Source organism: Falco rusticolus, chromosome 5, assembly GCF_015220075.1.
Source record: "Falco rusticolus isolate bFalRus1 chromosome 5, bFalRus1.pri, whole genome shotgun sequence".
Classification (NCBI taxonomy): domain Eukaryota; kingdom Metazoa; phylum Chordata; class Aves; order Falconiformes; family Falconidae; genus Falco; species Falco rusticolus.
In genome coordinates this window covers 85,970,778-85,986,202 of record NC_051191.1, presented here as the reverse complement: position 1 = coordinate 85,986,202, position 15,425 = coordinate 85,970,778, and the positions used below count along the sequence as shown (strand labels likewise).

The 15,425-nt window shown below is 42.9% G+C and overlaps 1 protein-coding gene across 2 annotated transcripts in view; it reads left to right on the top strand.

The window, feature by feature from the left end:
- Positions 1-12,832, top strand: part of ZBTB20 (zinc finger and BTB domain containing 20) — a 168,715-nt gene extending 155,883 nt beyond the window's left edge. For both annotated transcript variants that reach the window (XM_037389534.1, XM_037389535.1), the window contains 2 exons: positions 5,332-6,939; positions 11,345-12,832. In XM_037389534.1, coding sequence (XP_037245431.1) covers positions 5,352-6,939; positions 11,345-11,763 — 2,007 coding nt within the window. In that variant the 5' untranslated portion in view covers positions 5,332-5,351 and the 3' untranslated portion in view covers positions 11,764-12,832. The remainder of the gene's footprint in view (positions 1-5,331; positions 6,940-11,344) is intronic.
- Positions 12,833-15,425: the final 2,593 nt, after the last annotated feature.

Sequence of the window (15,425 nt, the reverse complement as noted above, 5' to 3'; positions counted from 1 at the left end):
CAAGAGCTAATTAACTTTGGGAGAAAATATGGTCCCGTTGGTGGATCCTGGCAAAGACCTGAAGCAAGAGCCATATGAACTGCGGGAAAAGCTGAGGGACAGTTAGCACAGGCTCAGAGAAGTTAGAATTCTAAATCGGTCCAATTTACTGATCCTGGGGGAGGGAGACCCCTAAGCCGACAGGAGTGGTGGCATCTGGAGCTCCAGAGAAGTATTCCCCGGGATCTAATGGATGGGCTTCGGACCCAGAAATTGGAGAATTTCCGCTATGGTCAGGGCACAAAGTTAGTTTTGAGCCAACCCCTAGTGCCCCGCCATCAATAGGCATCGGGGGAAAAGCTGATGAAGTAAAGAGGGCGATGGGAAACTAGATCCTCCATCCCCCGAAGGTGGGGGAGAAACCGGAGGGTGGGTGTTTATTAGGCAACTCACCTGAAATTTGAGAGGAGATTTAATGACTACAGTAGCTGTAGGAACACAGTAAAAAACAGTAACCTTTTTAATTGACACAGGAGCACAAATCACTGCACTGATGCAGAGTGAGGCGGAGCAATGTGGAATTTTGACTTTGTCTGAAAACCTAATTGTCTTAAATGCTTTAGGGAGAACTCAATCAGTACCTATGGCCTTGGTAACATTATGGATGCCTGGGGAGGAAGACCCAGTTAACACCAAGGTTGCAATAGGCCCTTTTCCGACAAATCTTTGGGGCATAGATATATTGAAGGGCAGACAGTGGTATGATACCCAGGGGAATTCATGGTGCTTTGGCATTCCTCAGATGAAACGGCCTGGGCAGAAGTGCGCCTGTTGCAAGCAGCACCTACCCTCCCCTCTTCCAGGATGACTAATGTGAAACCCTATCTCTTGCTCGGGAGAAAGGGGCTCGGGAGAGGATAGCTCCTGTGATTGAGGATCTTAAACAACAGGGCATTTTAACATTCACCCACTCCCCATACAATTCCCCAGTGTGGCCAGTTTGTAAATCAAATGGGAAGTGAAGACTGACTGTAGATTATTGTCCACTTAATGCAAACAGTGGTCCCTTGACAGCAGCGGTGCCTAATAGAGCTGAGCTCATCTCACTCGTTCAGGAACAGGCTCATCCAGTGATGGCCACAATTGATGTGGAAGATGTTTGCCATGGTTCCCCTGCAAGAAGAGGACCATGATCATTTTGCTTTCACATAGGAGGGACAACAGTATACCTTTACTTGTCTCCCTCAGGGATATAAACATTCTCCCACCTTAGCACATCATGCTTTGGCACAAGAATTAGCCCAAATTCTCCCAGAACCGGGACTTAGAGTTTATCGATACATCAATGATGTTTTGATAGGAGGGGATCAAATTATTCCAGTACAGGTAACACAAGGAAAGATTATACAGCACTTAGAGTCTCCGGGACTCCAGATACCAGAGGAAAAAATACAAACTGCTCCAAATGAAGTGAAATTTTTAGGGATAGGTGGAGAGGAGGTTCAGCCTGTATTCCTCAGGACACCCTCTCAACACTACAGCAGGTAAAAATTCCAGAAAATAAAAAGGAGCTGCAACATGCCTTAGGCTTATTGGTCTTCTGGAGAAAACACATCCCAGACTTTGCACGGCCTTTATATGACCTGCTGAGAAAAGGAGCAGCTTGGGAATGGGCTCCAGCCCACGATGAAGTGTTACAGCTTTCGGTGTTTGAAGCAAACACCCACCAGGCTTTGGGCCCTATTCACCCCACTGACCCTGTCCAGATTGAGTGGGGGTTTGCACACTCAGGATTGTCCATTCATCTTTGGCAAAAAGGACCAGAAGGTCCTACCTGCCTGATGGGATTTTATTCCAGGAGCTTGAAGGATGCTGAGAGATGATACTCCAATTGGGAAAAAGGATTGTTTATAGTGAGTGTTGCTCTCAGAGAAGCAGAGCGAACCATATGCCAACAGCCTCTAATTTTAAGGGACCTTTTAAGGGAATTAAACCTGTGTTAGCAGGAACTGCCCCCCCCCCCCCCCCCCCCCGGACAGGGATAGCCCAAAGAGATACTGTGAGAAAATGGTATGCTAAGATTGAACGTTATTGTAGTGTTTTTACTGTCACTGAAGGCACCCCATAACAGTTAAATATCCAAGAAGAAGTAGCAAATCCCCAGGAGAAGGTTACCCCTCCCCTGTCTGTGGCAAAAATTGGTAAAAATCACTCCTGCTTTTTCGGAGGAGTTGTAGAATGTGTGGTTTACTGATGCCTCTGCTAAGAGAGAGGGTAAACAATGGAGATACCGAGCTGTAGCTATTAATGTAGATGCTAACAGGGGAATCATTACCGAAGGTGAGGGCAGTGCTCAAGTGGGAGAGTTAGTGGCAGTGTGGAGTGTGTTTAATAGCGAGGAAGGGGCTAAGACTCCAGTGTACATTTACACCGACTCGTTTGCATTGTTCAAAGGATGCACAGAATAGCTCCCTTTTTGGGAACAGAATAACTGGGAAGTAAACTGAGTGCCAGTGTGGCAAAAGGAGAAGTGGCAAAAAATCTTGGATATTGCCAAACGTGGGGATGTTGCGGTAGCATGGGTGCCGTCTCACCAGGAAAGGGCACTCTGGCAGGTGAACGGAATAATAGGGCAGATGAGCTGGCCAGAATTGCCCCTTTGCAGCAGGAAAATAAAACTGGGGAAATCTGGGACAGACTTTTGGAATGACAACACATTAAGTGTGGTCATACAGGGTCTAATGGTTTATACAAAGAGGCACATGCCAGAGGTTGGCCTGTCACTCGGAAATCTTGCAAAACCTGTATTTCAGCTTGTGAACGATGCAGACTTCTACTAGAGAGACACACCATGGAAGATTCCCCCCTTCATTTGAGAGATAAAAAGTATCTCTGGGAAACTTGGCAGATAGATTATATTGTCTCTCTGTCTCTCGCTCTCTCTCCCTTTGCATTCGCAGATTTATTGTTGGGCAAATAAAGTTCCTTGGCTCTTGACTCCGTTTTGAGTCTTAATTCTGTTCCCGAGAATACAAACAGAACCGCGCTCCGGTCTCAGACCGGCATGCGACATCAAAGGGAGATGCAGATAAGTGGGTAGCTGCGCAATCACTTGCCATGGCCTACAGGAGGTCTTGAAAAGAGGTATCATCTATTTATTGTTAATTGTCTATCCTTCTGTTTCCCCACCAGTTCAAAGCTTTTACCAAGTTCTTTTCCTTTCAGATCAAGGATTCTGACTTTTTATATGAACGCATTTTGAATCCTTGTGTGATCTGACATGTTGGGAAGGGAACTGGAACTGCCCTGGAAGCCTCTGGAGAATGACTGTATCTGGAAGGAGGAGGAATACATCTCTTCTGTACATTATTTTGTGTAATAATAGTTGCAGTGCCCCTGAAGGAGAGTCTTCCGGTTTCTAAGATGCTTTTCCAGTCCTATGGTCAGTCTCATCAGAGGAGGAAACTCAGGTTCCCGGCAGAGTTTATGAACAAGAGAGATGTAATTCACAACCTCCATGATACTGTTAGTGGTTTCCTCCTTGTTTCTGCTAATATGAGCATCCCCCCCAGTGCTCTAATCTTTGATGGAAATTAGTACCCTTCTGATACTGGCTGGTTTACATCTGTTAAACATGAGACTTCTTCAGACAGCTTGGGCCCATCAGGATTTCTGGTTCCTGAGCTTTGTGCTTCCCTTTTATCTTCAACTACTTCAGAGAATTAAAATATCACCTGTGTCCAATGTAGATTCTCTTTGAACCGCCAGAATAGAGGGTGCTTGAGATGTCAGGAGTGGAGAAATGAGAAGGGAAAGGCAGAGCAGGGAGGATGCTACATCTTCCTGCAGATTGCAGTGAGTGGCGTTCTCCTGCCTGTGTATGAGGTGTAAAGCACCCTTTAGGCTGGAGCAGAGGGACTTTGTTGGGCTAAAAGGCATGTGTATGAAACCGCTTTCAATGCTGTTTATTTGCTCTGTATATTTCTGTTAAAATACACCGTGACAATAAGGTAGTTTAATCTACTCATGCTTCTCTACCAGATTTCACTTTTGGATTCTCACACATTAAAAAATAATTGTGGCAGGAGGGGTTGTAGCTTTGCTAGGAATATTCGAGACAAAATGCCTGTAATACTACTGGTGATTTTGTGCTACTTCTCTCTGCATGCTTTTCTGGGAACCAAGGTGTTGCATGCACTACAAATGCTAAGAGAAACATATTAACAATAATATTTTATTTGTTTATCCCTCAAAGGGCAGTTGGTTTTTTGTAGTTACAAGATGAAACCATAGGTTTTGCCCATCAAAATCTAGATAGACAAAACATGAGTAAAGAACAGGGAAGGAAATGAAAAAGCATTAAAAGTGAAGCAAGCAACATGGAGATAGGGAAAAGTGGATTGAGAGATTAAGAAGTTACTTTCTAGTCACTTGTAAAAGTTTATTTTGAAGGATATGTTGGCTCGGTACTGGAATTGGCTAGGTGCTTTTCTAAACTGTTCTCTATTTAGGTTATTCAGCCAAACTAAGGCAAAGTCTTCCATAGAGTAAATGTCTGTAATTTTCCAGTTTCTGTCAAGTAAATAACAGCAGGAGAACATTTGTTTTTATATGATGGCATTCTGGTGCCAGTCAGAACTTGGGATATGCTAAAAATGAAGGGGACAGCTCATGTTAACTTTTTGCTTTGGGTTCTTACAGAGGACTGTTTGTCACTATTGGGTAGCAAATGTTCTAAACCACAACCCCAGACAAAACTGCGCGTGGGATTTTAGGAACATTTACAGCCTAAATCTTGAACCAGATTTGGATTTTACAAAGTGACTGCCAGTTTTTTTGATACAAGTAACTGTGCTGTAAAACAGTATCCAAACTTAAAAAAACAATCTAGAAAGAAATTATGTTTTCATACAGACTCTTTACATTAACAACTTGGTGTAAAGGGTCATTAAAGTAAGAATCTGATTTTTTCTGGCATGGGTCCACATCTGAACAGCCTAAAATCCAGCTTTAATCCATGTGCTCAGTGTTTACAATTGGCTGGCTCTAGGCTTCTTTAAGCCAGATAAACTGATAGGAAGTCCAAGGCTCAGGAATGTGGTTGGAATTTAGGCCCAGCTACACCTGTCTTTGTCTGCTTTTCAGAACTTGAGCTTCTGCAAATGAGTAGCAAATTTTACTTCTAGCCTTACAGAGATGGTGTCTTCTTATCTGTGCCTTTGTATGTGATTTTTACAGTATAATCTCTTTTCTTTACCCAGTGGTCAGGCACCTTCACCAATGCCCTTGACTGTGGCTCTGCAGAGGACAAGACTCAATCTTTTCTTTTTTTTGTCACCCGCTTTGCTACAGGTAACATCAGTTGCAAGGGGATGACAGAGCGCATTCATAGCATCAACCTTCACAACTTCAGCAATTCCGTGCTCGAGACCCTCAACGAGCAGCGCAACCGTGGCCACTTCTGTGACGTGACGGTCCGCATCCACGGGAGCATGCTGCGCGCCCACCGTTGTGTGCTGGCGGCTGGCAGCCCCTTCTTCCAGGACAAGCTGCTGCTGGGCTACAGCGACATCGAGATCCCCTCAGTGGTGTCAGTCCAGTCTGTACAAAAGCTCATTGACTTCATGTACAGTGGGGTGCTGCGGGTCTCACAGTCAGAGGCCCTCCAAATCCTCACAGCTGCCAGCATCCTGCAGATCAAGACTGTGATTGATGAGTGCACAAGGATTGTCTCGCAAAATGTGGGAGAGGTCTACCCGGTGATTCAGGATTCTGGCCAGGAGACACCCAGGGGAACACCCGAATCAGGCACCTCGGGGCAGAGCACTGACACAGAGTCTGGCTACCTGCAGAGCCATTCGCAGCACAGTGTGGACAGGATCTATTCAGCCCTCTATGCCTGTTCCATGCAAAATGGCAGTGGGGAGCGCTCCTTTTACAGTGGAGCTGTGGTCAGCCACCATGAAACAGCCTTGGGGCTCCCCAGGGACCATCACATGGAAGACCCCAGCTGGATTACCCGGATCCATGAACGGTCACAACAGATGGAGCGGTACCTTTCCACCACTCCAGAGACCACACACTGCCGCAAGCAACCACGCCCTGTCCGAATTCAAACCCTCATGGGCAACATCCATATTAAGCAGGAGATGGAGGATGACTATGACTACTATGGCCAACAGAGGGTGCAGATCCTCGAGCGCAATGAGTCTGAGGAATGCACTGAGGACACTGACCAAGCAGAAGGCACTGAGAGTGAGCCTAAAGGGGAGAGTTTTGACTCGGGAGTCAGTTCCTCCATTGGCACTGAGCCCGATTCCATGGAGCAGCAGTTTATGGCTGGTCTGGGCCGGGATGGGCAGCAAGAACCTTCTCAAGCAGATCAAAATGACGTCCCCGCTGATGGCACTCAGCCGCAGCCGCAGCAGCAGCATGTAGATGCCAACTCTTCCTCGCCAGAGAGAAGCAATGACGTTGAAATGGACAGCAAAGTGCTCACAGTCAATAACAGCACCGAAAAGGGGGCTCTGCAGCCTTCTGTCAACACAACTGTTGCCCAACCATTGCCAACCACACAGATCTACTTACGCCAGACAGAAACCCTCACCAGCAATCTGAGGATGCCACTGACCCTGACCAGCAACACTCAGGTCATTGGCACAGCTGGCAACACCTACCTGCCTGCCCTTTTCACCACACAGTCTGCTGGCAGTGGCCCTAAGCCTTTTCTCTTCAGCCTGCCCCAGCCTTTAGCTGGCCAACAGACACAGTTTGTGACAGTGTCCCAGCCTGGCCTGTCAACCTTTACTGCCCAGCTGCCAGCCCCACAGCCCTTGGCCCCATCTGCGGGTCACAGCACAGCAGGTGGGCAAGGCGAAAAAAAGCCTTACGAGTGCACTCTGTGTAACAAGACTTTCACCGCCAAACAGAACTACGTCAAGCACATGTTTGTACACACAGGTAAGAGTATGTCCCTTTGGCTTATACACGAAGCCCGAGAAAGTCCTTGGCAAACACGGACTTAGATTCTGTTTCCCAACCTGCCAGCCCCCAGCACAAACAGGAGGGAGAAGTTAGCGAGGGAGCTGGTATCACTGAACATTTTCCAAGCTTACTGCATTGAAGTTGAGCCTCTGCAGAAAAATATAGGTCTCTTACAGGGGCCTGACTGTGCATAGTGCAGAAACAAGCTCATTTTTCTTGGAGTACAATGTGTCCTGCACCCATCCAAGGAAATGGTAAGCATGCATTGTCCTCTGCAGGCTGTCCAGGCAACACTAAGTGGAAGTAGCATGAGGAAACTTTAATAAGTCATTAAAGAAAAACTAAGAAGGGGCTTCCCCCTGTAAGTTTTACAGCTACAGGGGTTTAAGCTCAAGTGATGATGATTGGCATGAGTTCAGGGCAAGTTCATTCCTGGTGGACTTGCAGCAGTAGATCCAGGCCTGGATGTTGCACACACTGCCACATATTTTCTAAATCTCACATATTGCTGTAAGAAAGTAAATTCTGAGTTTTTTCAAGAAGTTTTACTGTACTTCACTGAAGCTGATTGCTCTAACTCCCTGTCTCTTGGCAAGTCAGGTGTTTCACTAGCTGTGAGTACAAAAACCCAGAGACAGAACAGAACATCATCCTTTTTGTTTAAAAATGCAATTGCTTTTGAGACAATATAGGTAACCATATTTACTACTGAGCCAAAACTGCCTTTTCTGGCTTTGACAAGTTATAACACTTCAAAGCAAGGAGATAGGTGTATCTTATATGGAGAAGCTATCCTGGGTTCAGGTCTAAATTTTGCTTGCTTTAGCCCTTGGCTCATTCTGACATTGGAGAGAAATTCTAGTTTAGAGAAAGAGTAAATATTTCTCTCACAAAGCAGTGGTTTTGTTAATGTCAGATCTTAAAATAAATGCTGGGTTTGTGATACATGGAGTAGAACCTGGAGAAATTGCCCAAGGTATGGGAGGAATGTAAGTCATGCCTCCCCATTGTATCCAATAGATTTCACTTCTGTATGCATATGTAAACTTTTAACTTCTATTTACCTATAATTATCAGATAAATGAACAATTCCTCTAGACGTCTAAGGCAGATGTACATATACAAAACGGTCAACTTCTCAGGACTGGTACAAAATGTGTGATTGCAAGGACCAAGAATCCTGAATCCCGGGATTATCCTCTGTGTCTGTTTACGCTCTCCATCCTTCTGTTGTGGATGATGATACTATGTAGAAAGTGTTGTGTTATTCAGAAAAAACATCCCTTTCAGAGCACAGTCAAATATATCTGCCTACATCCTTGTTCTAAAAGCTACAAATGCTTTTTTCACAAGTAAATTAACTGAGATTAGGTGCTTTATTTCCCCCACCCTAACTGTGCACTGCATTTGATATTTGGAGTCAGATAAAGAATAATAGTGGGAGACCTGACCTAAAATATTTCTAGCTACTACACATAAAGTCAACCAAGGAAATTGATAGTCATCTCCAATCACAAATTAATATTTTTATTTGTGTGGGTCTGAGAATGCCCAAAATAATGAACTGTGGTGGCAAGGAGAGATTTGGGTAGATAAATTATTTCAAAGTTCATTTAGGAACAAACTGGCTTCTGGAGTGTCTGGGAGGATAATTACACCTTAGCCAACAGAGGGCACGGCTTCAGAAAACTCTTCTGAAAATCAGAGAAGCATGTCTACCTTGTCTAGTGCTGGACAGGATCATTATGAAAACTGAGAAGAGACAGCTTTTCCCACTTCCAGATTTTCCTCAGCCCTGTTAAGTCAGGCAAAGTGGCTCTGGAAAGGATCCATGGAAAAAGGGAAAGATCTGGGAGCTGCAAATGTTTGAATTCGACTTGTTTGGAGGGCTCACAGGAGAAGCCATGGAGGAATCTAATCATAAACCAGAATTCAACAGCCTAAAGTCCCCCCAACAGCTGTGCTTCCAAAAACTACATGTTGATGTAGCTTTCGCAATGGAAACCTACCTCCCTTTCTTCTTTCACATGGACACAGACATACTAGAGATGGATATTTTTCCACGGTCCCTGCAGACTGGCTTTAATGTATCCCACAATGTTGTTCTCCCAGACATGCAACATTGTGGAAATACAGTGCTAGAATGCATGCAGTGTCCGTGCATCTTATAAACCATCATTGCCTTCTCCTACATACCACGCTGTGATTAATATTCGGTAACTGTCCCACATAGCTGTCTAAAACCAGTCAAATTTGAAATGAAGAACCAGAAGGAGGAACATGCACATTTAATTCACTAAGCAAAGTTTTCTCTGACTTCAAGATGAAGAATCGTGGGAATAAAGAATCTCACGTAGGAAGCACATACATTTGCATACAAAAAAGAAAACCTAAAAAGTTTTTAGATTCTTCGGAGAGAAGAAATCCCAGGAAGGTTTTGAAGCTAAGATTAGAAAGCCAGAACCCAGTGTATCTTAGAAACATGTGCATGCAAAAATGAGGGTGGTTTTATAGCGTAGTCTTGACAAGGTCTAGAGCAGAGGAGACTGAGTTACTACGAACTCTGGGACATAGATTGTCTAAGGCAAAAATGAGCGTTGTAAATATAATCAGTCTCTTGTAAGTTAGTAAGACTTTATTATAACTTGACATGCTATCATCATCCACATAATACGTGTCAAGCATATTGGCCTGTCTACACACAACACACTACTACATTCAGCAAAGCCAGCAGGAAAGTAAGGACTTATGTATTTTGACCAAGTGTCTTTCACCAAGTAGGGATAAACTCATCATTGGTGCAAGGAGGAGCAGCATGTGCATTTCGTTCACAGATGTCACCATCATATGTGCAAACTGTGAAATAAAAAGAAACAGAGACTCAGGGGAGATAAAAAAAGTAGGACCTTCCCATCCAATCCATATTAATTATCTCCTCTTAAAATTGAATATAAGTAGCGTATTGTAATCTCACTATACAGAGAGTAAATGATATATTACCACAGGTGTGTGATGGTCCCTAAAGATTGATTCTCCAGCATTTAAAACAGTGCCAGGCAGACTAAAAAGGAGGAAGCAGGATGTCTGGGGAGAAAAAGAAGGATCTGTGCTAGAGGGGAAATTGCAGGATGACCAAACGAAAATCATTTTTCAGTCAGTGAAACACAGGATCATTTTCACTGTTACAGTGCTATGGTACCATCTCTCTCCCTGACAGCGTCAGGGATCGTAAATGACCACACCTGAAATATACCACAGGTGATTCAGAAAACAACTCAAAAAAGCATTTTTTGGTGGGGCATTGAGGGTGTTGGATATTGTCCACATGATCAATACAGCAACACAGCATGAAAATGTTGCCTGATACCATGAGACAGGAGGCCATGGCATTGTCTTCCATGAGAACTCCGAGCAGGAGGAGAAATTAAGAGTAGTCTGGACAAACCAATCTCATGTGCTCAGCTAAGTATTTTTTTTCAGTTCATGCTTACAGTCACTGGTTTGTCTGGATATAATTTGAGTTCATTTATATGAGTTGCCAGAATCAGTTTTACAATACCCCTGGGCACACAAGGCAATGTGGTAGATGACGTAAGTATTTTATATCTCTGGCTTACCTGATAAGGTGTTTTATTTAATTGGCAGTCTAATCATTTACATTTCATGTCTGTTACACTGGGAGTTTATCTGTTAGGTTGCCCTTTGCATAGTACTGGCTGGCCTAGGCAATTCTATGTACTGAGGTTCCCTTTTCAGTTACTCTTACCCATGCTTCAGCTATGAGATTTGACCAGAAAAAGGGGCAACAAATGTAAACCTCTTATAAAGTGTTGGTTTTCTTTGGCGATCTCTAGCATTTCTCTTCTGAGAAATTTACAGCAATTTGACAGGAATCTAGTAAGCACTAGCTTTAGCCATGCTTTTGCTGCATACAGATAGGGAGATGGAGGCACTAAAAAATAAAGTAACTTGACTATGACCTGTCTAGAAATGAGCGTGTGGAGCAAAGCAGGAGCATAGGCAGGAGGGGCTGTGCCGTTGAAGCTGGGGGTAGATGCCAGGACCTTTTAACTCTGGTCCTGTCTTTGTCAGTGCCTATTATGTGAGCTTGAAGAAGATACCTGAGCTCCTTTTTACTCCATGCCCATTGGGAATACCTACAGCCCCCTTTATAAAGTGTTTCGAAACCTTTGGTTGCAAAAAATGTTGTTTCAAAATATGCTTGTTAACAGAATTACTCTTCCTTAGCCAGAGCACCTCTCCAAAGACCCCTGTGAGACTTAGCCATTAGTTTATTGCAAAGACCCATGCCAAGCTGGTTTAATTTTATTATCTTTTTTTCTGTCTGTTTCTCTCTCTCTCTCTTGTTGGTAATGGGCAGGTGAGAAACCCCATCAATGCAGCATCTGTTGGCGCTCCTTCTCTTTAAAGGATTACCTAATCAAACACATGGTGACGCACACTGGCGTGAGGGCGTACCAGTGTAGTATCTGCAACAAGCGCTTCACCCAGAAGAGCTCCCTTAATGTGCACATGCGCCTCCACCGTGGGGAGAAGTCCTACGAGTGCTACATCTGCAAGAAGAAGTTCTCCCACAAGACCCTGCTGGAGAGGCATGTGGCTCTGCACAGTGCCACCAACGGCACGCCAGGAGCCACCGGCACTGGCGCGAGGGCCGTCCCTGCCGGGGTAGTGGCCTGCACGGAGGGGACCACTTACGTCTGCTCTGTCTGTCCAGCTAAGTTTGACCAAATCGAGCATTTCAACGACCACATGAGGATGCATGTGTCAGACGGATAAGTAGAATCTCTCTCTCTCTTTGTTATGAACAAAAAAATAGAAACAACAAAAAAAGCTATGGCACTAGAATTTAAGAAAAGATTTTTGTTTCATTTTTATCTTTATTTTCCTCCTTTTTTTGGGTTCGTTTCGTTTTGTTGTTTTTGTACTACATGAAGAACTGTTTTTTGCCTGCTGGTACATTACATTTCCGGAGGCTGGGTGAATAATAATTTTCCCAGCCTCCCTCGGATGGTGGCCTTAAGGCCAGGTAGTGCTTCATGAGCTCCACTGGTTGGATCTCTAGCTACTGGCCTCTAAATACAACCCTTCTTTACTACAAAAAAAAAACAAACAAAAAAAAACCACAAAAAAATTTCAAAAAACAGACAGAAAAAACAAAAAAAAACAATTTCTTTTTTCTCACTTGTGAAGAGCACTACAAAAAAAAAAAGAAACAAGACAAAATATATTACAAATCTACAAGGCCTACTGTCGTTATAAGTACACCGCTCGCAGTGTTTCAATGGACATAATTCACAATGCTGATCGCTTTTGGACTTCACAGTATCCAGTTAGAACTGTGGAATATTTTGCTTCTGGTTGAGCAGCAACCAGAGGAAACAAGGCCCTGCTGGTTTCCACCACGTGTCTGCTTTCTCACACACACACGCATCCACAAACACACAAAAGGGCTGAGGGGAGTGCGAGGCAGTGTGGCTTGGATAGTGTGGAGTCCCTGCAGGGTGAGGAAGAAGAATCAGAGGTTCCTCACCTGGATTCTGCTCCATCCCACGCTCTCTGGTGCACCCTCTCCGCTGCTTTTCCCATACCACCACCACCACCTTACAGCAGAAACCAAGAAGATTCAGACAACGAGCAACGGTGGCTTTTTTGTAATTTATTCAGTGTCTTCGCTGAGCCCAGGGCCTCAGCACAATCAAGAGGGACTTTCACAGAAGGCAAAGAGAAACACAGAGGAAAATCAAAGATATCAGAGGTTGCAACCTATGGATCTAGGTACAAGAGAAGGGTTAGTTCCCACAATCTTTGCAAAAAAAAAAAAAAAAAGTTGCATCAGGATTTATTCTTGTGGAAGAAAGAGGAATAGAGGGTGGGTGGGGAGGGGAATAATAATTAAAAAAAAAAGAGTTCTTGGGACTTTTTTAATTCAAAATTTTATAGAGGGGCAAAAGTGACGTTTACCAGATAGAATGCTGATTTTTTTAATATATTTACAACAGTATTTGTGTAAAAAAACAAAAAAAGTGAGATTGTTAAAAGTAATTTTTCTTTGTTTTCTTTTTTGTTTTGCGTACACTGCCACTAATATCTTCTCTTTTATTATATATATGAATATATATATAAATATATATTTTATTTTAAATTGAGACTGTTAAGGTTAGCTAACCTGCTTCCAGATAGAGGGGGGGAGGGGAGATGATCTTGATTTTTATTTTAAAAAAGAGGAAGGAAGTTTCTTAATTTTCTTTTCTAGTATTATTCTCTCTCTCTTTTCTAATGGAATCAAGAATTACCTGGGTCGATGAGGGGCTCTGTGAAGTCATCTGTGAGTTTATCTACTAGAGTTTGTGCATCCTGCAGTATCATTTGAACTGCTACTTTGTTTTTGAATTACGTGGTTCTCTTTTTGGCTCTTACCAAGGTTCTGTTGTTTCTTCTTTTGGTTCCATCTTAGAATTTATTTCTGCTGAAGGGTGGTTCCTTTTGAGAAAGAGATTTTTCTAGCAATGTTCCCTTGGTTTTGGGAATGATAGAATCTATAGTCTTTTCTTTCTTCTTCTTTGAAAAAGTAATGAAAGTTTTGGAAGTGTGTAATAAACTAGGATTTCCCTTCTTTTTGGTCACTGGACAAGAATTAATCTGCTGTATTGTTCTCTCATCCCTGCCTTGCTCGCTAGAGAGCTTCCATATTTGTGTGGGAATCTGATCCTGCCCCTGGTAATTTGCTGATGCCAAAATAACTTAAAATGTTACCATTGCGAATAATCTTCCCTTCCTCATTTGCAAAAACGTCTAACTGAAGGGCCACATCCCGCATTCTCTGCATACGCAAAGCTATGCAAGGAATGTAGGATCAGTGTGAAAGATTGATTCCTGATCTGCATATATATGTTGGTGTTTTGTATTTTGTTTTATTGTGTTTGGGCTGGTGTTCTCCCTAGTTGTCTTCTGTGTATCTGTGTGAGAATTTTTCCCCCAAAGCCAACTCCCAAAGTACATGGGTCCTTAGTTCAGTTGGATCAGTGTCTGACACTATCTTTGTCATGCTTGAAATCCATAGCGAGGACTTGCACCAGCTGCACTCTGGACTTTATATTTTAGGCAGAGAAGAAGCACCTAACAAAAATATGCAAAAAGAAAAAAAAAAGAAAAACTGCTAGTTTAGCTTTTACTTGTGTCTATATATAAATTAAGCTTTCTTAAGTTTACAAAACTTTGCTTGTGAACACTGAGCATTTCACATGAGACATTCTTTTATGCTGGACGACTTTCTAACTGTTGACTTGATAGATCGCCACATACGATTTTGCGTGTTCTTCACACCTGCAGCTTCAGTATCGGATGTCTGTGATTCAGCACAGGTAACCTCATTGCTGTGTTCTACACCTGTTCCATTACTGATTTATTTTGGGGAAAAAAACCTGGCAGGTGGTTCAGTCTCAGAATCTTTCTGTACCCTGCAAGGTATTGTTCAGCAGATCCTAAACCTTGAAGCCCTGACCCTCAGCTGCAGTAGGCAGTATAAAGAGACTTTGTGGTGAGTGCCAGAGTAGATGAGTCTCCTGTATGGTAACATCTTTTGGGTTTTACCACTTTGTTTGGGTAGTTTAAGGGGGCTAGAGAAGGAGCACAAGTTAATTAATAAATAATGTTCTCGTAACACACTGGTAAAAGCAACACTGGCATGTAAACCAAGAAGTGAAAAGACAAAGCCTAAGACAAAGAGAGGGAGAACCAGTATCTGCCATGTAAAGACACACTAAACCTGTACAGAAAATAAAAGATCTAGAGACAAGGGTGTGCAAGAAAACGGGGAAGGTGAACCTGTACAAAAGGATTAAAGGTCTTTCTGTGGGGAAAGGAGTTTTTTCTGAATGAAGAATTTTACCCATCTTAAAAATCTGTAGCTGCTCATTTGTCATCTGAGGTCTGGGGAAAAGCTGTTTAATTTGCTATTGCTCGATCTGGTGAACTAGAGTCAAGATGTAGTGTATTCTGGAATATGTTTCTGATACTGGAAGAGATATGCCAGTACAGGAAATAAGAATCAAGGTTTATGTCCACCAAAATCTGAATACTGTGGTGTTTAGAGAGAAAAATCCTATCTAAATTTTAATTCTTTGATTTTGAACCTTCCCTAAATCAAAGAAGCATCATCTTTGAAATGCAAATTTATTATGGGACCTAATAAATTTGAAATTAATTAAAGATCCACTGTGAATTAATTAAGGATGTCCATTAAAAAAATAAGCAAATTTCTTTAACATAAAGTTAAGGCATACTAGAATTAATTCTAAATCACTTGTTGAAGAGTTTAGGCCAAGGTCTTCACAAATGGTGGCCTGAAATATAAACTGATTTTGCTGAACCTTCCAGGTTCAAAAATGAGTGACTTGATTTTCTAAAACATGGAGCAACTTGCAGCATGACTGTAAATG